The sequence below is a fragment of the Falco naumanni genome, chromosome 13 (genome assembly GCF_017639655.2).
Source record: "Falco naumanni isolate bFalNau1 chromosome 13, bFalNau1.pat, whole genome shotgun sequence".
Taxonomy (NCBI): Eukaryota; Metazoa; Chordata; class Aves; order Falconiformes; family Falconidae; genus Falco; species Falco naumanni.
In genome coordinates this window covers 6,541,862-6,564,467 of record NC_054066.1, presented here as the reverse complement: position 1 = coordinate 6,564,467, position 22,606 = coordinate 6,541,862, and the positions used below count along the sequence as shown (strand labels likewise).

At 46.1% G+C, this 22,606-nt stretch overlaps 3 protein-coding genes across 4 annotated transcripts; 1 reads left to right on the top strand and 2 right to left on the bottom strand.

Annotated features, from left to right (window-relative positions):
* Positions 1-1,936: 1,936 nt before the first annotated feature.
* ADIPOQ (adiponectin, C1Q and collagen domain containing) lies at positions 1,937-8,425 on the top strand. Its single transcript, XM_040613859.1, is given in 4 exon segments — positions 1,937-2,006; positions 2,009-2,052; positions 5,711-5,930; positions 6,358-8,425. Coding segments are annotated over 4 exon segments (861 nt in total). The 3' UTR covers positions 6,885-8,425.
* A 6,644-nt stretch (positions 8,426-15,069) lies between these two features.
* Positions 15,070-17,418, bottom strand: COPS9 (COP9 signalosome subunit 9). Its single transcript, XM_040613711.1, has 3 exons — positions 17,288-17,418; positions 17,100-17,172; positions 15,070-15,376 (listed from the first exon to the last, which is right to left on the bottom strand). The coding sequence occupies exons 1-3, from the start codon at positions 17,348-17,350 to the stop codon at positions 15,339-15,341; spliced, it is 174 nt and encodes a 57-aa protein (XP_040469645.1). The 5' UTR covers positions 17,351-17,418; the 3' UTR covers positions 15,070-15,338.
* A 331-nt stretch (positions 17,419-17,749) lies between these two features.
* Positions 17,750-21,220, bottom strand: OTOS (otospiralin). 2 transcript variants are annotated; one of them, XM_040613409.1, is made up of 4 exons: positions 21,088-21,220; positions 20,690-20,788; positions 20,324-20,350; positions 17,750-18,145 (listed from the first exon to the last, which is right to left on the bottom strand). In XM_040613409.1, the coding sequence occupies exons 2-4, from the start codon at positions 20,739-20,741 to the stop codon at positions 17,961-17,963; spliced, it is 264 nt and encodes an 87-aa protein (XP_040469343.1). In that variant the 5' UTR covers positions 20,742-20,788; positions 21,088-21,220; the 3' UTR covers positions 17,750-17,960. The 2 variants fall into 2 exon arrangements, with proteins under 2 accessions (XP_040469343.1, XP_040469344.1); XM_040613410.1 differs by having other exon boundaries at positions 20,690-20,780; positions 21,088-21,217.
* Between the last annotated feature and the right edge of the window lie 1,386 nt (positions 21,221-22,606).

The window sequence follows — 22,606 nt, the reverse complement described above, 5'->3', positions numbered from 1 at the left end:
GGCAGCGCATCCCACACCGGAGCTCTGGCGACCAGGGCACCCAGCAGCAAAGGTATTGCAGGACTTGGGCAGAGCAGCTTTCTGTGTGCCAAAAAGACCCCCCAGCCCCAAGCAGAGCTGCTGCCTCTGCATACTGCAGCTTCAGGCCCTGCCGGTCCCGTCCACCTTTGGTGGCAGGTTTCGCTTGTCACCAGACAGACCAAAGGGTGTTTTGTTTTCCCGTCCCACAGCCAGATGTAGCTCACTGGATTGTACAATATCTCCCTCTGCTGCGGCAGCTGGAGCCAGCACCAACCCGCTAACCATGTGTAGGACATAACCCCACGCGAGTGCACCGGGGGTTGTATCACCTGGTTGTACCCTCAGAGATAAAGGTCCACCCCTCTTCTGGTAGGCAGGGATAATATTTGGGAGGCTGTTTGATGGACCACTGAAAGATTTAGCACTGTGGTATTTTCCTAACAACTATGCTGAAAGGCCATGAGGTAATTGCAGCATGGCCTATTTAAGTCAGGTCCAACTTTCAAATCCTGGAAGCCTAAGGAATGCCCCAGTCATACATTTTGGGGTTCAGGCCGAGAACTGGCAGGGAAACCAGCCTTGTCTTGCTCACACCCCCGGCAGAGGCAGCCAAACACCTTCCGTCTCCACTGCAAAAAAAGTTGTTGCTTCAGTTCTGAGATCCTGCTCCTCTATTCCTTGCTCAGGAGATGACAGTTCAACAGAAACGTTGGCATCACATGCAACAAACACACACATGGCTCTAGAAAATCACATTTATAAGAAAAAAACAGATCCAATTAGATCTGTCGTATTTTACTGGGGTTGCATGAGGGATTGTTTTAAGTCCCAACACTCCATGGAAAAAACATCATTAAAAAAAAATAAATACCAAATTCTTCAAATGCTGGACTAAGGGCTTGACCAAAATAAGGCAGGCAGCAAGCGGCCGTCCTGCTGCTCCTCCCTTCTGCACCCGTCTCCTCAGGGAGACTCGCCCTTGCTGACTCCTAGCTCTACAAATAAGGAATTATTTGTGTGTTCATGTATACATCCTTTTAGTCCTTCCAGATAGCCAGGCCTTTACAACTCAGTAATTTGGGATACTGTCCTGCTGACATTTGCTTGGATGTGTTTCCCCACTCCTAAGGCCACCAGCCCCCTGACGCTGGGTCCCCACACCCAGCTGCAACAACACACAACGCACTATTTTTTCCTGGTCTGATTTTGCATGCCCAGGTTTGCCAAGGTCCTGCCTAGCTAAGCTTGAACTGCTCCAGAGTGGCTGGGGAGCAAAGCCTCTGCTCTCCAAGGTTCAACCTCCGTTTTGGATGGAGAGAGACACAGGGAGAAAAAAAGACTTGTTTTGACCTAAAGCCAAAATGTGTGATAGACTGAAAGCCACCCATGGGGCTGAAATTACTCCAAGGATTTAGGATTAGCGCTGGCAGATGCTTGGCTGCCTTAAGGCAAAACTCACCCCCCAGTGCTGCCCCTCCCCTCGGGCAGCTTTGCCCTTCTTCGGTGTGGCAGCAGCCTCTGGGCAGGAATGGCTCTTGCCATCCACATGAGAAGCCAAAATTTCTCACACAATAATTCGTTTACTAACACATTGGACAAAACCCGTTTGAGCGCATTAATGCAAGGCTGTAGACACACTTTCTCCATCAGCTGCTGCTGTTTCCCAACATACACAGAGCAGCAGCTCGTGCTGTACCAGCCCAGCCCTGGGCCAGCAGGATTTCCATGGGCATCTCCAGCAAACCCTTGCTCCTTCAGCTCCCATCAAGCACCCAAACCCATCCTTTCCCCATTAAGGCTCTCTTTGCAAGCTATCCCAGTGTGACTGAATTATATAAGTGGTCCAAAACTTAAGTGATGGCCAGGAAAAATTAATGGGAAAACCCAACTTTTAGGTCAGCATGCGCAATAGCAAATGGAAAATGCAGCGTCTGAGCTGACAGCTCTCCGTGCCCTTAGGGATAGCGATGTGGTAGCCGGAATTCATTTCTAAAGAGACTGCAGCAAGCCAACCAGGACTCCAAGCAGCTGGTAAGCATGACTTTTTTCCATCTCCCCCCCGCTCTTACTAAGTTCAGGATTTTCTCTTCTTTTGGGCTGAACCAGACAGACTTTTCTGTTTGCACAAAGTTTCCTTTCTTAGACTTATCCACAGAATAGTCAGAGAGCATTTTAAACCAAGAATAGCCGATCTGCCTTAGATTCATACTCCCGTTTTTGGAAGCACTATTTAGAGATCAAAACTCCTAAATCAAAAGTAGTCAGGAACAGTGAAAAACCACATGGCTGAAACAGGGAGTACTGCACCGGCACCTTTCAATTCACCTCTTTCCTCAAAGACTCCTGGGAAGATGGGATGATTTGATCCAAATCTCCCAGAGCAGGACCAGCTCCTTGCCAGAAACCTGCACCACCCAGGTTTAAGGTGCGAGCCCCCTGGAGCGAGTCACCACCAGAATGTCAGCAAAAACTATGCTACAAGTAAATTACAAAAAGATAAAAAGATCAAAATAAGCCAAACCCCTGGTTAATACCCTTTGAAGGAAATACTGGAGTGGGAAAACAATTGGATTATTTGCTCTGTGTTTTGTGCGGTGCTGTGGGTTTTAGTGTTATGTGAAAATTATTTTTTAATTTTATTCAGAATGTTAAAAAAATCTGAATCGTGGCCTGAATCACTATGTAGCACTGAAGAATAGCATTGTTTTTATGGATGATATGCGGATTTTGGCTGATAAGTAGCTCAATTTCATATAATGCATATGATCTTTTAATCTAGTAGCTGCAAAGGGAATTACTGAAAGCCACCAAGAGTACTTAGTTCATCTATTACCTGTCCAAAAGGTACAACTGACATTCAAATATATCGGATTATTTCACGTTACACTGCTGAGCATCAGATGGAAAGACAGTCAGAAATGGAATAGATATATTAAAGGGACGTCATACCTAAAGCAGAGTTTAAACTCAGAGCTAGCAGACATAGCTTAGAACTTTGCCTTTGTACGAAACATGTACGCCAGAGGATTAGTTTCTCAGACAAGTAAACCACCTGTGTCTGAGTCAAACTGTCGCAACAGAAGTAGGTTTTTATTTGCATATCACAACACTTTTCTTACGAGACAGCAGAAAACTAGATGGTGTGATGTATCTGCAGCGAAGAGCCGTGTAGGGATGCTGTGGGACGGGCATCGCTTCAAGCACTTCGGAGCAGGCAGTCGCCGGGAAAGCTCCCAGCAGCCCTGCTTCGGGATGCCGCAGATTTGTGCCACTTTTGACCTTAAAGTAGGGGTTTATTTCACACTACCAGAAGACCTGGCTGTGGGGCACACATCGCTAAACTTTGAATGATATTTAAGTTCTAGGCAGCATATGAGAAAGCGGAACTAACCCCAACACAATCACCAAAACACAGCTCAAGAAACAATTCTGAAGCAGATTGTTATTGAATGCCAGCATGTTTTAATGCAGTTAGATGTCCCCAAACAGGCTGTGCTGATTCTGGAGGGGTGAATGCATGTAGCCGAGCTGGAGGGGACCCAGGCGGGGGGGATAGGGGTCCCTCTGCTTAATGCTGTCGGCTGGGGCACAGCAAAGTGGCCATGTCACAGTGTGCCAAAATACACACACCCTCGCTCGCCTAACAAAGAGACTTTCAGGATTCATAGAGATCTATTTCACTTGTCCACCCTGGTTCATGGACAGCTGCTACATCCTTGTTGCAAAGGGGCATTTTGCTTCCCAAAGCACAGAGATGCAGGTACACTGCCTAAGCTTCAGGCTGCGATTGCTGAACCCCCTGGCACCCTCAGCCCCCAAAACTGCCTGTGAGCCAGGGCCCCGGCCCCATCGCAGGCTGCCGGTGGCTGCTGGCTTGCTGGAGACCGGCAAGGCCAGCACGGTTAGAAGTTCCCTGATTATATGGGTTAGGTACTGCCCACCAAAGTTATTAAGCAGAGCTCTGAAGTTTTCTTCAAAGCCCCCCCAATATCCTGCAAAACCTGGAATCATGGTCACTTCTTTGTTACTGTTGTGGTTTAAGCCCAGCTGGCAACTAAGCCCCACACAGCCTCACTCGGACCCCCCACAGCAGGATGGGGGAAGAGAATTGCAAGGGTAAAAGTGAGAAAACTTGCGGGTTGAGATAAGAACAGTTTAATAATTGAAACAAAATAACAATTTGTACTGAAAAGGAAAATAACGAAGACAGAAATAAACCCACAACTGATGCATATGAAAACAACTGCTGACCACCAACTGACCGATGCTCAGCCAAGCCTCAGGCAGCGGCCCCCTGGCCAACATTCCCCCTAGTTTTATTGCTGAGCAGACATCACACAGTATGGAATATCCCCGTGGTCAGTGGGGCCAGCTGTCCCGGCTGTGTCCCCTCCCAGCTCCTTGTGCCTCCTCATGTCCCCGCCGGTGGGGTGGGGTGAGGAGCAGAAGAGCCCTTGGCTCTGTGTGAGCGCTGCTCAGCAGTGAGGAAAACATCCCCGTGTTATCAACGCTGTTCCCAGCACAAATCCAAAACACAGCCCCACAGCAGCTACTGGGAAGAAAATTAACTCTACCCCAGCCAAAACTAGCACATTTATTTGGCTTCCTTTGAAGCAATTACACGAGAGCTAATAAGACATTATTTAAAATATGACATTTAAATAGCTTGCCTAGGAAAATCAACCCTGCAGAGGATTTGCGCTGAAATACTATTTTTCTTGGAAATTACTGAGCTAAGGGATTCTAATGGCCATGCCGTTACTCACTTTTTATCGCCTATTATGCCACTTACAATCCTCATAACAGGATACCTTTATTGTTCCAGGGTACAATCTCCGCCTGGGGAGCAGTATCATGCAATAGTCATTCTAAAATAACTGTTTCTTAAAAGCCTGACCCAAAGCCTGCCAAGGTCCCACAGTTTTCTGGGAGCATCAGAACAAAGCCCCAGGTTGTCCATAGGGCACCACCACCATCCTGGTGCTGGGGAGCCGCACTAATTGCGCTGACAAACAAGGCAACTAGATTAAAGAAAAATAGGACCCTGCAGTGCTAAATGCTGCACAACTTGTCTTCCCATAATCCAAAGGCATAACTCGGGTGAGAAAAAACAGTTTTATCATTTCATACAGTCGCTGAAAGGAGACAGAAAGCCTGGCTGCGGTTTCTGCTCACGTTACACAGACCCAGGTTAGCGGGGTGGACGTGCTATGACAAACCACCTGCTCAGCTCCAGGGTGCTGGAGGTTCTGAGCCAGGCTCTGCCAGACCTGGACTTGCAATGGGCCAGGCGGGAGTTAGAGCTCATCGTGGTTAACGGGGCAACGCTTTTGTGAAGGAATCAGCACAGATACCCTGGCACCTGCCGGGCTCGGTCCTGAGCTGCAGCTGTGCCCACGCAAAGAGCTGGCGAGTGCCGGGGGAGCAGCTCTGGTGCCTGCTCCTCCACATGGGCTGTGCTCCCGGGCTGAGCACTGCTCCCAGGGCCCCTTCCCGGCTCGGCTCGTGGAGCTCACACCAGCACCACGCTGGATGCTGAGGGGCCCTTGGGGCAAGCAGAATTGCTGCCCTTCAGATACGCTGATTCAAACTTAGTCTCCTGTGCCTCTCTGTTATTCAGGGGTGGGGGGGTTGTTCACTTCTCCCCTCCGTTAACCTTTAAAGATAACAAAGCAATTGTCCATATCAGGATCCCAGGATGAGGGGCCCAGCAGGCTTCCTTCTCTGCTCGCTGCTGCTGGTGGCCCTCCATTGCACAGAGGGGGCTGCTGACGAGCTCCAGCCCGACCCCAAAACACCATGTGCCAACTGGATGGGAGGAGCACCCGGCTACCCCGGCCACAACGGGCTCCCCGGCCGGGATGGGAAAGACGGAAGAGACGGACTAAAGGGAGAGAAAGGAGAGGAAGGTTGGTGAGGAACAGGGGGTACATCAGTGCTGGAGCCCATGGGCAGCCCCAGCTGCCAGGCCCAGCCCTGGCAGGGCTCCTGTCTGGTGGGTTCATGCTTGATCTTTGGCCAGATGGCTTTTGAATATCTCCAGGGTTGGAGATTCCACAACCCAAGTCAAAGAGTTTGGTCTGGTGGTGGTTTTTCCAATTAATGATGTTTTTGCAGACATGCTGCTTTTGGCAGCTCTGCACACAGCTGGGGGAGCGGGTGGGCTTTCCACTCGCTGACACAGCTCATGGGGGGTGTTGAGTTCACCCAGTCTTTCCTCAGCTCTGTGCTGCTGAGCAGACCCTCATGCCACTGCTCCCTCTGCGTTTCAGGCTGGTGGGCAGCAGCTGCTGGCACAGTGCAAACACCCCTCCCTGTCCCCGCTCTGTCCCCCAGGTATGCAAGGTCCTAAAGGTGACCCAGGTGCAATAGGAATCCCAGGGCTGGAAGGGCCAAGAGGATTTCCTGGATACCCTGGGCAGAAAGGGGAGAAGGGTGAAGCTGCCTTCGTCCACCGCTCTGCTTTCAGCGTGGGGCTGACAGAGCGAGCCCCCCACCCCAATGTCCCCATCCGCTTCAGCAAGATCTTCTACAATGAGCAGAGCCACTACGACACCAGCACCGGCAAGTTCCTCTGCAACATCCCCGGCACGTACTACTTCGCCTACCACCTGACAGTCTACCTGACGGACGTCAAGGTCAGCCTCTACAAGAAGGACAAGGCAGTGATCTTCACCTATGACCAGTTCCAGAAAAACAACGTTGACCAAGCTAGTGGCTCTGTCTTGCTGCACCTCAACACTGGGGACGAGGTCTGGCTTCAGGTGTACGGGGAGGGGGATAACAATGGTGTCTACGCCGACAACATCAATGATTCTACTTTCATGGGCTTCCTCCTGTACCCAGACCAGGATGTCCATTAAAACAGGGGGTGCTGCATGGGAAAGGATGAGGTGGCTTAACCCCAGACGGCGTCTTGGGGCACTGGCGCTATAGCTATACTGTATTTACCAGAAAATGCCCTTTTGTGGGAGCAATGATTGCCAAGGGTGGACCCTATCTCCTGTGAAATCAGTGAGGTTACACATGAGTGACTTCCACCGGACCAAGAGTTCACTCCTACCTCTGCTCTTGCTCTCCGTGTGGAAACCTGGGCCCAAAGTCAAACACCGCTCCTGCCATATCACGAAAGAGTAGCTCTCAAGGTGGCCTAACCTTTTTCTGAGTTTACAAGTGATAAGAGAAAAAAACGGTTACATTTAAATACCACATTCTAAATTTCTTTTTTTTTAACCAACTAAATTCATTTAAACCAATGGTACGCATTTTAGACAGCATTTTAAAATTTGAGTAGGAGAAAAAAAAGGCTACTCACAAAAGCCATCTCTGCTCTTCTCAGCTGAAACAGATGGCTCCATATTTTCCATCTTAACTCCTTGTCTTACTAGGGCCTTTGACTTCCACCCATGGTTTCTTGTCTCCCTTCTTTAGCCCAGATCTTTGAATATATTCAGATTATTAACTTTCATTGATTTTAATCCATTGATTTTCCTTTTATGTTTATCCCCATCATTATCTCTAATGCAGAGAGCATGTTTGTTCAGGGCAGGGATCTTCTCCTTTGATTTATCTGAAAAGTCTTATGAATGCCAGTGAGGCCACACAACAAAAGCAGCCTCTTGACCACGGGGATTTAGGGGTTCCAAGGTGATGACAGATATATTGGCTGCACAGTTGTGATGCTCAGAAATGTCAGCAGCTCCCCTGCAGAAGGGGAGCAGAAGGTCCCTCAAAGCTGGTGGCCAGAGGGGACATCGGGGTGGAGGTGTACCTTCCCAAATCACTCACCCGGTGCTGGAAGTAATGGCACAAGTACTTGTTTAGCCCAGAGGCCACCAGCATGGGGCACACTAACAGCATCTTACAGTTCCCATCTGCAAGCTGGCAGGATCCTGTCCCATCTCCCCTCTGAACAGCTCCCAAGTGCAGTCAGAAGTTGAGATTCAGCAACTGTGTTTCTACTTTTCCACACCATAAGTGCCATAAGCAATGATTTGCACACCAGCTGGGCAGAGCTTCAGATGGTGGTGCAACCTCCCATGTGGAATGGGCTCCTGGGACAAACACCCCTGGGACCTGCCCCAGCTCTCAGCAGGGCTGCCTTAATGGGAGAAGAGCATTAAGGGTGGAATTAGTAGCAATCCCATCAAACTGCTCTCCAAGGAGCTTGCTTGACTTTTAGCTAAGAGGGTCTGATGGTCTCTCAGATACATTCAAAGAAGACTCCCATTAAGCTTCAGAACAAGCTAACACAGATCAGAGCTAATGCATTATTACAAGCACAAAACAGCACTAAGAGCTTCAACTGAAATTACTTCCAACAGCGGCATTTTCTATGCTCCAGTGAATTACCACATTACAAATAATAACAATAAAAAACTCTCTCAATGAGAATGCTCCCACATTTTTGTGTGCATCGTTGGGTAGGAATTAAAGAAAGGGATATTCTCCTAGCCTCTCCAGGCAGCCCAGGAAATTTCTTTTTTTTTTTTTTTTTCCAGAACGGTGGGGGCATCCTGAGCTGGCGAGCACATACATACACCCCTTTTGCTTTCCCAAGAAACTCCCCACCCTCTGTTTCATCAAGGCTTCAGCATCTCACCACCTCACATGGTATTGCCTCCTTTTCACATTAAGATGAGCTCTGGTTTCCAGACTGTTTCCCCAAAACCACTGTGCCTGAATCCACCCTGCCTGGCCAGCCAGAGAGAGGGCCACCGCTGGCCCGCGAGTCTTCAAGCATATTAGATTTAGCAAGGGCTAAATTGATGCTCAGTCTGATCATGCTGAAATCAGAGAGCTGGGAAAAACCCTGCTCCTATTGTGTGAATTAATGTGAAGAGAACAAGGAAAAAAAAAAAAAGGCAGCCAAAAAAATAATCCATGAACAAAAGGAGATTTAAAAATGAAGCAGTTGCTGGATCAAATGGCATAAGAAGCTTAAATTGAAAGGAGCAAGTCAGAGCTTTTGCAGTGTTATTTTCCAAATATTTTCAGATGGATTTTCTGAAGGCAGGGCGAATTGAAACAACCAAAGTGCTAAGAGGCATTTGGGATGAACACTAGGAGGAAATACTAATTTAAAGACTAGTTCCCAAGAGGTAGGCAAAACAAATTATTCCTTTCCTTGCTGCCATGCAGCAGGAGCACATATACTTAGAGTTTTGTCCTGTGCACCAGGACTCAGAGGCTGAGACATGGCTTTTCACACTGCCACGCAGATCTGATGCCATCTGCTTTAGGTCAGGGCAGAACTCAGGATTTCTTAGCACCCCCCAACAACTGCCCCATCACCAGCATGAGCTGTATCAATGTCACTTCCACCTGGACCAACAGCATCTCCCATCTCAAGTTGCCAGGGATGCAGTGCAAGAAACAAGGTGTGTGTTAGAAACTGGGGGACTGCTGGCCCTTGTGGCCCACATGCTTGCTTGCCCTCAACATCATCCCACACTCCACTCGGTATGCTCACAGGTGCCATCGGACCTCATGGCAGATGACCAACCACCTAGGAAAGGCTCAGGGTCACCATCGACTCCTGGCTGGCCTCTTCACCACCATGGTGGTGGGATGGCAGAGGGCTACACAAAGGACCAAAACAAGCAGCAGAGACCCAGCCTGGAAGTCCTTGTTTCAAAGCCTGGCTCTGGTTTTGGTCCTGGGTCTTCCCTCGCCCCAGCTATCAGGATGGGAGTGCTCAGGGCTGTGCTACCCAATATTGCAGTCACTGCTATATTCATATATGAGCAGAATGTGTCTTATATGTACACACATACACATTATCACAGACCACGAGATCACAAAGGTCCACAAGAATGGTCTATATTAGTACATAAGGTCTTTTATCTTATCGTTAAACATATAGCCTCTTTATCACCCTGTAAATGCAGTATGCAGTAACCCAGGGCAGGGCTGCGACAGGGCACGAGGGCAGCAAAGCAGCTCCGGCATAAGCCTCCTCCCAGCTCCTCTTCCAGAGCCATGGTCGGACTTCTGTCTGTACAGGACATTTTCAAACACGCTTTAAAGGTTAAACCTCTGGGTTTGAATCCTAGGCTATAAATGCTCCCCCAGCAGCAAAGCAAGCCCAGGGGCAGGGCAGGCAGAGGCACCCCCTCTCAGCAGCCACCCCTCTGCCCCACTGCAGCCCGGGCGAGCCCTGAAGCTGCCCCTAGCACCTCCGTTACTGCCCCCTGAGGCTGCCCAGGCATCTCAACAAGCCAAAAACATGTTGACAAGCTTCAGAAGCAGCAGTTGAGCACCACCAGCAGTTACCCCACCAGGCTGCAAGCCCCAGCGTCCCTCAGAGTCCAGGAGCCACCCACCTCCCTGCATGTGGTAGCGGTGTCACCAGCCTGGCTCTGCCATGCCAGGAGCACACAGCCAGGCTGACCGCAGTAGCCTAAGGGCAGGGAGCCACAGGTGACCACACTGGCCGTAAGCAGCTTTTGGGACAGAGCTGCAAATAGGCTTTGGGAGGGTAATGAGGTGCTGGGGGATGAGCTCAGGGGAGTTCCTAATGAATCCAGCCTTTTTCCATTACTGAGTTGCTGTGGCTTTACTCTCCCTCCAAGCTTCATAAACCTGTGGGATAGGAAAACCTGGCCAAAATAGCCACATATCCAAGGCCTGGGACTGCACAATGCTTTGAACACACAATTATCTAGTAACAAAAGAGCCAAGAATGACACTGACATGTTGAAAGGGCACAGAATCACCTGCTGCCTAAAAATCTTAAATGTTTTAGTTCATTATGTTTTTTTTTAATCAGTCCTGATGACAGATGCCTAGTACAAAGTTAGGGCTGGCTGTTTACTGGCTGTCTAGCTGTGGCAAGTTTAAATGGATGGTTTTCCCTTGAGAAACTAATGTACTGCTGCAGGAACACAAACGGGAGGCCTCTGGGCATAAACATCACCAGCACCTCCTATTAGCAACCAGTATGTTGAAGGCACCAAGAATGAGGTCTCATTTGCCGATTTTTAATTAGGGCAGATTATAAAGGGAGCACTCGGCTCCTTTGATCTTGACAGCAGTGTTTTGACTCTTCCCTCCCTGTATTGCTGCTCAGAGAACAACAGCAGGAAGGCACCATGCTCTCTTGAAGGCAGAGAGCAAGAACACTCCCCAATGAAAGATTTAAGTCACTGCACTAACAATTAGGGAGAAATAACATGGCTACAGCTGGAAAGACCAGCCAGCAGCAAAACCATCTGTGAAAGCATCCATGGCCCTTTTAAACACAATTACAGGCTAATCCTAATTGTGCCTCAACCCCACGTAATCGTTTGTGCCAGTAATTAATTGCAATACAAATAGCAGCTGCACTAAACCATGAAGCGCTACAAGAAAGAGATAAATTGCTTGCAAGACTTCTATTTATTTGTAAAGTATAAACTCACTAGAGGCTTTTTCTGGCATAGAAGAAGGCAGAGGAATTAGGATAAAGTCCCACATTTAGCTCATCAGCCATTGTACTTCCATGCAGGAAATGCCATCAGATTTAAAGCATACCCTTTGAAATGCTCTGGAGGAAACCAATCGTGAGCATACCCAGCCTGGGAGCAAGGCTGCCACGTGTTTTTATGACGCTTGTACTAGATGTATATGGTGGAAAGACTCAGTCTGCCATGGGATTGTAAATCAGCAAACTCACCCCAGCTCATCCTTAGACCGATCCCAGGAGACCAGTCCAGCATGACACCACTGCTGAGGACAGTCATGTCACCTCCTCACATGCAGGTGCAGCTGATTCCATGAAACGGAATCATTAAACATCAACATCTATTTCTTCCCCTGTGGTGTATCAGAGGATTCCCACTCACAAGGCAATCTGTGAGATCCCTCCCATAAAGCAGGACAACATTATGAAGAAGCATCAGGAAGGGAGGCAGAGCAGGGGATAGCAGGAGATTCCACCTGAAACCCCCCCCAAACCCCTTAGAGTCAGGCAGGGAAGGACTGGGAGTATGAACCAACACACCCAAACAACAAACCTCCCTCTGATCCTCTGGGCATCTGTGAAAACACAGTGCTCTGCCCAAAGGAGTCTGAACAGCACAGCTGCTCTGCTGCCTGGACAGGGATTTCTAGAGAAGCTGTTCTAGTTCTGTAGTGTGTTTCGGTTGGTGTTTCAAGGCCAAGGTGAATCTGCCATCCCAGACGAGGTAAAACACAGAGAAGGGGGACAACTTCAAAGCAGCAGGAGATCAAAAGACCACAGCAGCACATTGCTCAGCAAGCTTTATTGGGAGCTGGGAGCAGGAGCACACTTTGATTAGGAAGCTATCCCACAGGACAGTCACTATCCAGTGACAGGAGTCCCCTCTACAAGTGTCCTTGCCAAGCATCCAAGCATCCTCAGCTGGACCAGGGAGACTCTTGACTTCCCTAGAAGGGGCAGCTCCTGTCTGCCCCAGGTGTGCTTTGACATATTCCCTTGTTGATATGTATTCCCTTGCTCAGTCACCCACCTCATACACAAGGATCTCAGCTGTATGTCTGTTTATTCACATTATACAAAATAAGGTCTTCCCTTTCCAGAGAGTATAAATTTACATGAGCTTATAAAAGAGTATATAAGGCTTATATAGCCATGTCACAGCTACAGACCAGTAGTAAAAACTACTAAAATTAGAGCTGACTGGAAATTTACTACATGCAAACTGACTTTTCAATAAATAAGAAAGAAACATTTGCCAAAAGGGCCCTACCTGGCAATTTTAAAAGCTTTAAAAGACACTGCTCCTCTCTCCCTCTGCTCTAATTCCCTGTGGTAGCTTGAGAAAAAGGTCATAATTTGGGTCAGGATCCTGACCCTGCTGTTTGGCAAAGACCAACTGGAGCAAATGAAAAGGCAAACTAAAAATAAATAAATAAATAAATAATCTGGAAGCAAAAACATGGAAGCAAATCCTTGCCCTCAAAGCCACCTCTCCTGCCAAGGACTGACTTGCACTGTGCTAGTGCTTTTCCAGAAGAGCCCTGGTGTGGCACCCACAGTCCGGCCCCATCGCTGACAGGGGGACTCGCAGATAACAGGGCTGCAGTGTCATCTGCCCAGCATGTGCTGAACAACTGCACATTGAGAGCAGGAAAATGCCTGCCAGCTTCCCAACACCCTGGGGAAGCAGGAAGAATTTTATTTATTCATCTAAAATCAATTTCCTCTTTACTGAGAAAAATACCTTCCACTTCAATTATTGAAGTATTAAACAGAAAACCTTTTGTTTTAAAGCCCCAGAAGGTAAATAAGTTAAACCCCAAAACCACCAACCACTACTACCACACTAGGTCTGAGCTTGCCTTTTCTTGCTCGCACAAGCAGCGGAGCACTGAATTCTCCTGCTAACTTGGTAGCCAGCTTCGAAGAGGCACTGCAGAAACGTTACACCCAGATGACAGCCAGCTTCCTTTAGCATGGTAACTTTCTCCCCTTCACAATGGCTTGATTGTTTTCAGCTCAAAATAGACCACACATCCTTAATTCCTAAGAATACACTGTGACAGCTAGCAGTTTCCTGCAGAAAACCGGCCTTGTCAGAGTATCAAAGGGAACAGGCTGATTTCAAAGTGTTTTGAAGCTACTCCATTTCATCTGTGCTGCACAACAGGCCACACTCCTAAAGCAGTTTAGCACTTGGGACCTTATCCTGCCAAGACTCAGGCAGAAGGTCAGCTTTACACGTTACCAGCTGTCCCACTGAAGTCAGTGGGACAATTCATGACACCAGCCTCAGTACCTCCATAAATCTATTCAGACTAGAGCCTTTACTGGCACATTGAAATACTGAGCAGTACCCAGCAGCTCATACTCTATAGCATATAGTCTACATGCGTGCAAAATGCTGCTAGAACAGGCTCATTCTTTCACTCAGAAACACCTATTATGAGCAGTGTCAATCTCCACAAAAGGTACAGGAATCAAAGCTCAATAGATGAAACGGCCAAAGCAGACAATTGCCCTTTAAATCAATTTTTATTAGAGATTTTGACATCTTGTGATTATTTCCTGACAACCGGTTGATTGCCTGCAGACTAATTAGACTGAGAAGCTTGACAAATGATAACACAGAAACAATGTGAAGCTGAAGGACATTTTGTTCTCCGTATAAGCCTTTCCATATTAATACTATCGCACAGAGGATTCAAACGGATTACAGTTCCTGATGAAAGTTCTTACACATTGACAGCCCCCTTTCGAAAGATGAAACTACATACAAACTCCTCACCTAGTCTTATTGCAAAGGAGAAAGCTTCACGCTCCAGACAGCTACAACCTTTGGTATCACCCCATTCCAACTCTGAAGAACATTCCTTTCATTTCACTTCATCCCCGAGAGAAGAAATCCACACCAGTTATTGGATTTAAGTGCAAGTTTAGTTAGCAAGAACTAGTAAGTACACAAAGTAGCTTCAGTGACACCAGCTGCAAGCTGCACACCAAGGCAGTTCATGAAATTCAGCAGCTTTCTTTGTAAGGAATTTCACTAACTCAAATATTTTTTACACGCCACATAGCGTAAGCTCCCTCCCTACAGACAGGCACAGCATACTCCAAGTGCCAGCAGTACTATTTATGCTGCTTTTTAACATGAAACAGAGTTTCTGGAAAGCTTTACAAAAAAAAGTGTTAGGTATACCTATCTTGAATGGGTCACTATAACCTACCAGGATGAAAACCCTTAAGTTTTAGGCTGTGCTGGACTTGTGAGCGTTATTTGCCCTCTACCCGGTTTCATGAAGATAGGTTCCATGTTTTGATCAAGCAAGATGACAATACAAAACTAGAACTACTCACCTGAGTCAGACTACTCAGAACCAGCAACTAACAATAACCCTATCCTGTGGGATGAACAAAACTTTTCTAGGCAGCAGTATGCCCTGCTGCGTTCTGGCACCAAAATCCCCCACTGTATCTTTATATAATATCCAAAAGTAACAGTGAATGATTTAATTAAAAAAAAATAAAATAAACCGTTCTCTAAGGGAGCTCAGAACACAGCAATATCTACTTTCAAAGTATATCTCAGACAGACTTTTTTTTTAAATTTATTTTATTGGATAAGCACATCAGCAAGTAAAATTTTAAGAAAAATCTACACACAGCTTCCTAGAAATAACAGTTCACAATTCCCTCCTTAGTTATATTTAACCATCTGGTTTTCATATTCCCCAAGCAGCTTATTCAGTTTCCACTCCCCCACCCCCCACCCCCCGTGATTTTCCTGTTTTCATTATTTTAATAAATAATGGGCACCACAGGCGATCCTAGAGAAAAATCCACATCTCAGCACTGCATAGCTGGACAACTAAGTTCACTGGATGTCATCATCATCAAAGAGATCTTCAAAATCTAGTCAGAAAAATAAGATAAGGTAAAATTAACCTTAAAAGTTGCAATTGTTACATATGCACATACTCAAGTGCAGTTCTTCATTATTTGGATTAAAGACAGAAATAACAGTGAATTAAGTGAAAGAAAGTTACTGCACCATCAGTTACCAGAAATGCAACATCAGGGTGGGAAGAGACAGAGAAGGCAGGCAGACCCACATCTATGTTCTCCAGCACACACAAATTAAACCTCTTCTACAACACAAGCTTTGCAATTAAATTATGAAAGCAAAGTGAAGCTTCAAAGGAGAGGCTTTTATAAACACATTAAGTAGCCATCGCATTCAGAGTGCATCAGCCACGATTCCCAGACTCCAGAACTAAACAAGTACTAACTTTATGCATGCAGCAAGTCTCAGATGTAGACACTTCTGCAGAATTCTGGCTTCAGGATACAGTATCCAGGCACATGCTTATAAATTTTGCAGATTGACATTCACATTAGTGATTTACTGTTAAAAATCGCTTCCTTAAAAAACATTTCATTGCTGTGAACATGTTAATAACATTACTCTCTCAGAACTCATCTCAGACTAGTGAAACGTGGCCAGCTAATCACAGATGTTCTAGTCATCTTTGGGAAGTACTCTTAACTACTTGGCTTTATATCTTCTTCATATATTGACCATAACTTAACAACATAAATGAAACCACGTCTTAATTCTACAGAATGCAATGTACACATGCTATAAAATAAACTGAGGAATAATCCTCATTTAGAAGAGTCCTAAACTACCAAAGGAGTGTAATACCACAATTTGATGGCAGAACTTTTTGGAAATACCTACTCCTACTCGTGAATATGCTGGCTCCAACACAGAGCTAGGTGCCTCACAACTGGTGAGAGCATATCAAACCTGAACTTCTTTATTCTCCTGTATTCTAGGTCTTGAGCAACATGAGACATCTACTTTGTTCCACTGTCGATTTGGATCATCAACAGCACCGCAGCAACCTGACTTATTAACATATCTGAAATTCACTACTGAAAGGTCTAAATACACTTCTTAAGAAGCATAACCCCCCACACACTCTAGTAACCAAATGTCAGGTGGTGTATATTTTATCCCTGCGTGCTCAGATACATAGCTCTTCGCCTCTCTAAAAGCAGCTCTATATGCTTATGTGCGGACAGTTGACTTTCAAATGCAAAAAGTGTACATGCCCCAAAGTTTTATTTACAAACCCCAATTATTTGTTTTCCTTTGGATACATATGCACGCCTGCCTTAAGAGATTAAGAACTTATCTATAAAGTAGTAACACCCAGAGACAATTTTGTAAAGTTCTGCCCACATTTTGTCACATATTCACTCTGTTTAATATAAGCTATTTGTTATGCAAACAGATTAAGGCATTTTTCTTTCTAGTGACTAACAGGCTAAATCGCCTAAAACCTCCATGAGAGGAGAAACATTAATTATATCACTCCCACATGCATCATTTAACACTGAAGTGCTCTTTATGATACCCCTCACTAGAAGAACAGTTAGTGAGAACTTCAACGACTATCAGGCACCAAAGACATGAGGTCATAGAGAAACCAAGCGAGGTTTGTTTCGATAATCTTCAGTTTCTGACGCTGTTACCTGCCAGGCCCAAGGCGTTACCATCCCCGCCGGGCGGGCAGGCGCCGCGGTGGCCCCCTCATCCCGCCCACCCCCGGAGCGCGGCGGCCCTTACCGTTAAAGAAGTCGGCGTGCACCGCTTTCTCGTTGGCGGCCAGGTCCATCAGCAGCCCCGTGCTTCCCCCTGCCTAGGAAAGCAGGCGCTGAGCGCCTCCGGGCCGCGGCCGGGCAGCACGGCCCTGCCCCGCCTAGGAGCCCCAGCTACCCCCATCCTCGCAGGCAGCTCCCCCAACACCCCCTCACCTCATCAAGATCCACGTAAGGGCCAGCTCCCTCGGGGAACATCTCATCCACCGCCGGCTTCATGGCGACACTTCCGCTCGCCTCCTCAGCGGCACCACTTCCGGGCGCGCAGCACCTACTTCCGCTATGAGGCCGGCCAGCGAGGTGCCGCTCTGCGCGCCTGGAGGAGTCCCCTCTCGCTGGTTGCCCTGAGCGCGGGCCCCGCCGTTGTCATGGCGAGGAGGGCGGGGTGAGCAAAATGGCGCCATGACAACGGCGGGGGCCGTGAGGAAAATGGCGCTGAGGTAGCCCAGGGACTGCTAAGAGGGCACCATTTACCCTGCAAAGGATGCGGCTGTGAATTATACTGGTGGTCCTTCCAGCCACCAGACTGGGTAGACTGGCATTTAGCTACCCTACACCCAGAGAGCGTTTTTCTGGCTTTTTACATGTAAAAAAAACCACCTCCTGAAACCATGCAACAGAATCAAGGAGTTTATTGATTTTGTGCAAAAGCATAAACTGCCAAAAAGGCTAATTTAAGTAGCATTTAAAGCCTTAAAAAGCATGAAGTGTGCTACGTGTGACTGCTAGGAGTATTAATAGGGCTGAGGGGCTGCTGAGGGCCGCTGGCTGGCAGCCATGGATTCACCTAAACAGCTTGGCCCCAGCTCCAGAAAAATGAGGGAAGCATTTAGCGCTCATGGTCAGGTACGTGGTAGCCAAGGTGGCTACCAAAGGGGAACTGGGCAAAGAAGGCTCTGGCCATTTCATCAATCCTGTTGTAGGCTCCCAGGGTCCGGAAATATTCCACATAGGACCAGAAATCATTGGATGAGAAGGGCCAGTACGGCAAAGCTACCAATTCCTGGTGGAGATCTAAAAAAAAAAAAAAAAAAAAAAAAAAAAGTGTTGCAGAATACTATAATATGAAGCATTTTTGCTCAAAGTGTGGGCCTGGGAGCCAGCGTGGTTTGGGGCTGTAGGTTGCCCTGGAGCTCCTGCGGCAGGAGATGAAGCCGATGTTCTCTGCTCCGGTTGCACCAGGAATGACAAGAGTGCGACAAGATGGAGCACGGGAATGAAGGACATCATCAGCATTTGCAGCAATTCAAGAATTTGTCAGGCTGCTTTAGTTTCTGGAAAGCTGCTGGCTATTTAGATTGCAGGAACAACTGCAATCGAAAGGCGTTTTTTTCCTCATTCCACACCATTTCCTCTGCCCAATACAAAACCACAAGGAATGAGGTGCCATCACCTATGCTGTGCCCCTGCAGCCCCCCACTGCTGGCGGCAGAGCCAGGGAAGGGGCCATGCAGTTTCTCCCCTGCCATCTCAGCACAGAGGCAGCTCAGCTGAGTACCGCAGAAGCCGGGGGTGCAGGATCCACCCCAGATCCCCAGGGGCTGGGTCCATGCTGCCCAAGCATTGCCTAGAACCAACAAGTTGTGCCTCTTCTCAGCAGGCCATAGGAAACAGGCTAAGGAGATGGAGAGGAAAGGCATTGCCACTTGGAAGACAGCTACGGCATTTGTGCCTGTTCTAGGAATTATCTGAGAAAATGTGAAATACTCATTGAAACAAGATTTCAAATTCAGCAGGAAAACAAAATCAATTCTGAAAATGCAGGAGCTGACCATCCTTGGGCCCAAATCTGGGCAAACAGAGAAGCACATACAAGCACTAGCTGAGACCACATAGTTACAAATGTCTTTATGTGCAGCAAAGCTAAACCCAGTATTTTGATTTGATTTAAAGCCCATTTAAATAAATGGGAACCATTCCACTCACCAGGCTCAGCTTGTGACCGGGGTCTTTAGTGGGAATTAAGAACCTTCAACAATCCTATTGTCAGACCTTAATTTTACGGAGTAAAGTTTGCAGCGTGCAGGCACAGATGGCATATAACAAATCAAATGAACCAGCCAAATGCTGTCTGCAGAGAATTCCCTGTTTATACCAGCTGACCTTAGATTCACTTTGCAGTCGGCTGTTTGGCCCAGCGTGAAAGAAAACCATAATTGTTGGTAATGAGAGCAACAGGATACTGCCTGAACAAGATTTTATTTTTAGATTGACACACGCTCTCCTGACTATCTAAGAGGTTGCTGCAGAAATATTTGCTGTGCACAAATATAATAGCACACTTAAAACTTGTGAAAACACAGATAATAAATTCAAAAGGTTTTAGAGCCGTAAGGAAATATAATAGAACATAGGGAGTAAAGTTTTGAATTATAAGTAATCATATTAGCCCTTATTCTGTATATGTATTTCTACTTTCCATATCTGCTACAATACTCTCCCTGCATATTTGTGTGTCTGCACTTGGGATGCTGCTGGCTGTCCTGCTGTTTTCACTAACCGAGATGTACATCAGCAATAGCAGTACCTTGTTATTGCAGATGTTTCTATGCAACTTCATTTTCAGAAATAATTCTGTCTGAAAACACTGAGGAGAGGTTAACTGATGTAATCATCAATAAGCCAATGTAAACATCATTAGGATGTTGAGGGCTTTTTTTAATCAAAGGCAAACACTAATCCAATGGACTAATCACACAAACTGAAATGAACCACAGGGTAGCTGTGCTAAGAGATTTACTCCAACATTTCTTTAATTGGATTCATGGCAATTTGTAAATTTTAAGCTTTTTGTTGTGGAAGTCAGTACTTCTTGCCAATAACCAGGCACACATTGTATGTATGTTCAGGATGGGCAAAATTCTCAGATCTCTACTATAAGTCTGGTGCTTTCCAGTTATGACTTTATACAACAGAATTAGCGACTTGACCATAACCCCTTTTCATCTTAAGACTGCAAGTATACTAGCTCTATTATTAGACATTAATATGCCACCTTTTAATAAATTTTAAATAATTTTCTAAAAATTCATTCTTCTTTCTCCACCAGAACTAAGTGAAAGTACTTCCACAGCCCACGGAGGTTAGTAAGCGTTCCTGCCAAAATCACTGCTGAGGATCAGGTCTGGGAGTTACAAATGACTCTCCTAATCGTTAGTGGTACAAAGAAAAGAAAAACACATTAAGAATTACCATCTCCATCCTGGATTGATCGGGCATCTGTAAATAAAGAGGAAACTCATCAGTATCAGCTCCTGCACAGAAGGACTTACTGTTAATAAAAGGTTTGCTGTGTAGCCAGAAGCAGATGAGTTCTTTAATGCAAACGTAGGACCCTCCGTATAGCCAAGTGTTTTTTGTTTCTTGAACAACTGAATAAGGAATTCCTTGTTTGCAGTCACTTGGTGCTACAAACCAAATACTCTTAACTAGCAGCCAGACCAGCTGTGACTAATATGCAAGTGGTAACTGATACTAAATAGAAGATACTGTATTAGTAACAGAATATTTCTGGCTGCTTGAAAAAGTAAGCAAGAATAAATTCAGCAGTAAACTTACCTGTTAGCATGTTCATCAGCATACAGAAGAAAAACAAGCCAATAAATTTCATCTTTTCTGCAAGATACTGCTTGTGTTTCTGGAAAATAACCTATACAGCTGAGGATTATTACAAGAGATTAATAATTATGCAAAGTCTATTGTTTCTTCTTTTATTACAATAATTTCCAAAGCAGATTCTGATTTTTAATTTAGGCATAACAAGATCCAATTACATTTCCTTACGGTTTCTGAACTGCAACACAGAGTATTAAAAGAAACACAGTCCTGAAGTGTGTACTTCAGTATTTTATTTTTAGGTGGCTTAAATCCAAAAGGCTTCTCTGAACTGACATGAAATTAAGTGTCTTTGGAAATATTTTATTTTATGGTTAGTTTAATTTCACTTTAGAAATTACCTCTCTCTCTCCCCTTTTCTTCTTCTGGCAGTAGTAAAGGTCTGTAGCTCCGAGTCAGCTACAGACTCCAAAAGGATTCCTATTGCTGTAAAATAGCAGTGGTGTTTAAGGAAGGGTGGGGGGAAAAGAAGAGAAACGTCACCAAGTTACTACACCAATCTGATTTTGTTGCCTTCAGGTAGAGGTATTTTAACTGCTCACATTTGCATTGTATTTCCTCACTGTCCATGAAAGAGGCAGTGGGCAGTTTCTGAGAAGAAATCAGAATCAACTTTGACAGTAACAATTTCCCATTTTGAAGATGGAAAAAATCCAGAAGCAAATTCAGCGATTATTACCTTTGCTGCCTTCTTGATTTTCTTTCTTTCTGCCCCATTAGAAAAAGAGATTTTAAGAAATGTTAGTTGAGCAAATTGGCAAGAGGTTATTGAGTTCCCTCTCCAGCTGAGTCACAAAACCAGCGAACACTTGATGCTGATTTATGTTCTCTACTTGGGATCCTTAAAATCCAGATCTTAAAGTGTACACAGGTGCCAAGTGCTCACTGAAATCAATTGGCTTACATTAAGCAACTAAGTAAGTCCCCAAAGACCTCAGCCATGCTGATGGTGCAGGTACTGCAGCCTCCAAAGAGGGCTGATAAGGTGCATTGAAATGCGTTTTCACATTACACTGATCTCCTGGAAAGATTCCTCTCCCAGTGCCAAGCAGGTGCTTTGGGCTTCAGTCTGTGCAGGTTGCTGAGTGAACACGAAACTTCAAGAAGCCTGAAGGGGAGACAGAGTTTGGAGAATATTCAGTCGATGAGTAAAACTTGATTGATTTTCTTTTAGCACAAAACCGATGGCAGCAGGTGTGGGCAGGAACAAAGATGCAGCAGAAAGTACTCTGCGACTCATGGGGAGGTGCAGGGATTTCCATGCTCATACAAGATGTGGCTGTTCAGGTTGTGTTGCCAGACCTGGCAGCTGTTTCCAGATGGCTCCGCTCTGGAAAGGAGCTACTGAAATGCCAGTGCAGAGCTCACTGCTCATGTTCATGCTGTGATGATCTTAACGTAGTGGTTGTTGATCTGATCTGCTCTCTCTCGGCTGGGAATTTTCAGTTGCCTTTATGGTCTACAAAATCATTTATCTATCTTGATTCTAGACCCCTACATTTCCTAACTGTGTGTGCGGGTGCTGACGTTGGTGCCTTCGCTTCACCACATCCATTTGTGTGCCACAGGAATGCCATGCTGGGAAAGTCTTTGTATTCACGCAAAGTCCTTCAGCAGAGAGACCCAGGCGAGTGGCCTTGCAGGAGGCCCCAGCTTTGCTGAAATTTATTCTTATCTACATGCAGAGTTAGATAGTCCTGCCAAGAATTAATTAAAGATGTTCTGAGCAAGGAGGTGGGGAGAGTACTTTGTAGCACACCAAGCTGTGCCAACTCTTGTGGAGGCTGAAGAGAAAATTATTATGAAAGCAGAATCTGTTTCATCTTTGAAAGGTTTTAATCCTCCCATTTAATATTTCCT

Bases quoted from the DNA above. Each gene is read 5' to 3' on its own strand.
- OTOS (XM_040613409.1), bottom strand. From the start codon at position 20,741: ATGAAATTTATTGGCTTGTTTTTCTTCTGTATGCTGATGAACATGCTA. The intron at 20,351-20,689 runs GTAAGTTTACTG...CTTTATTTACAG, and splicing joins GCTGATGAACATGCTAACAG to ATGCCCGATCAATCCAGGAT. The intron at 18,146-20,323 runs GTAATTCTTAAT...TTTTTTTTTTAG, and splicing joins ATCAATCCAGGATGGAGATG to ATCTCCACCAGGAATTGGTA.
- COPS9 (XM_040613711.1), bottom strand. From the start codon at position 17,350: ATGAAGCCGGCGGTGGATGAGATGTTCCCCGAGGGAGCTGGCCCTTAC. The intron at 17,173-17,287 runs GTGAGGGGGTGT...CTGCTTTCCTAG, and splicing joins CTTACGTGGATCTTGATGAG to GCAGGGGGAAGCACGGGGCT. The intron at 15,377-17,099 runs GTAAGGGCCGCC...TTTTCTGACTAG, and splicing joins GCACGCCGACTTCTTTAACG to ATTTTGAAGATCTCTTTGAT.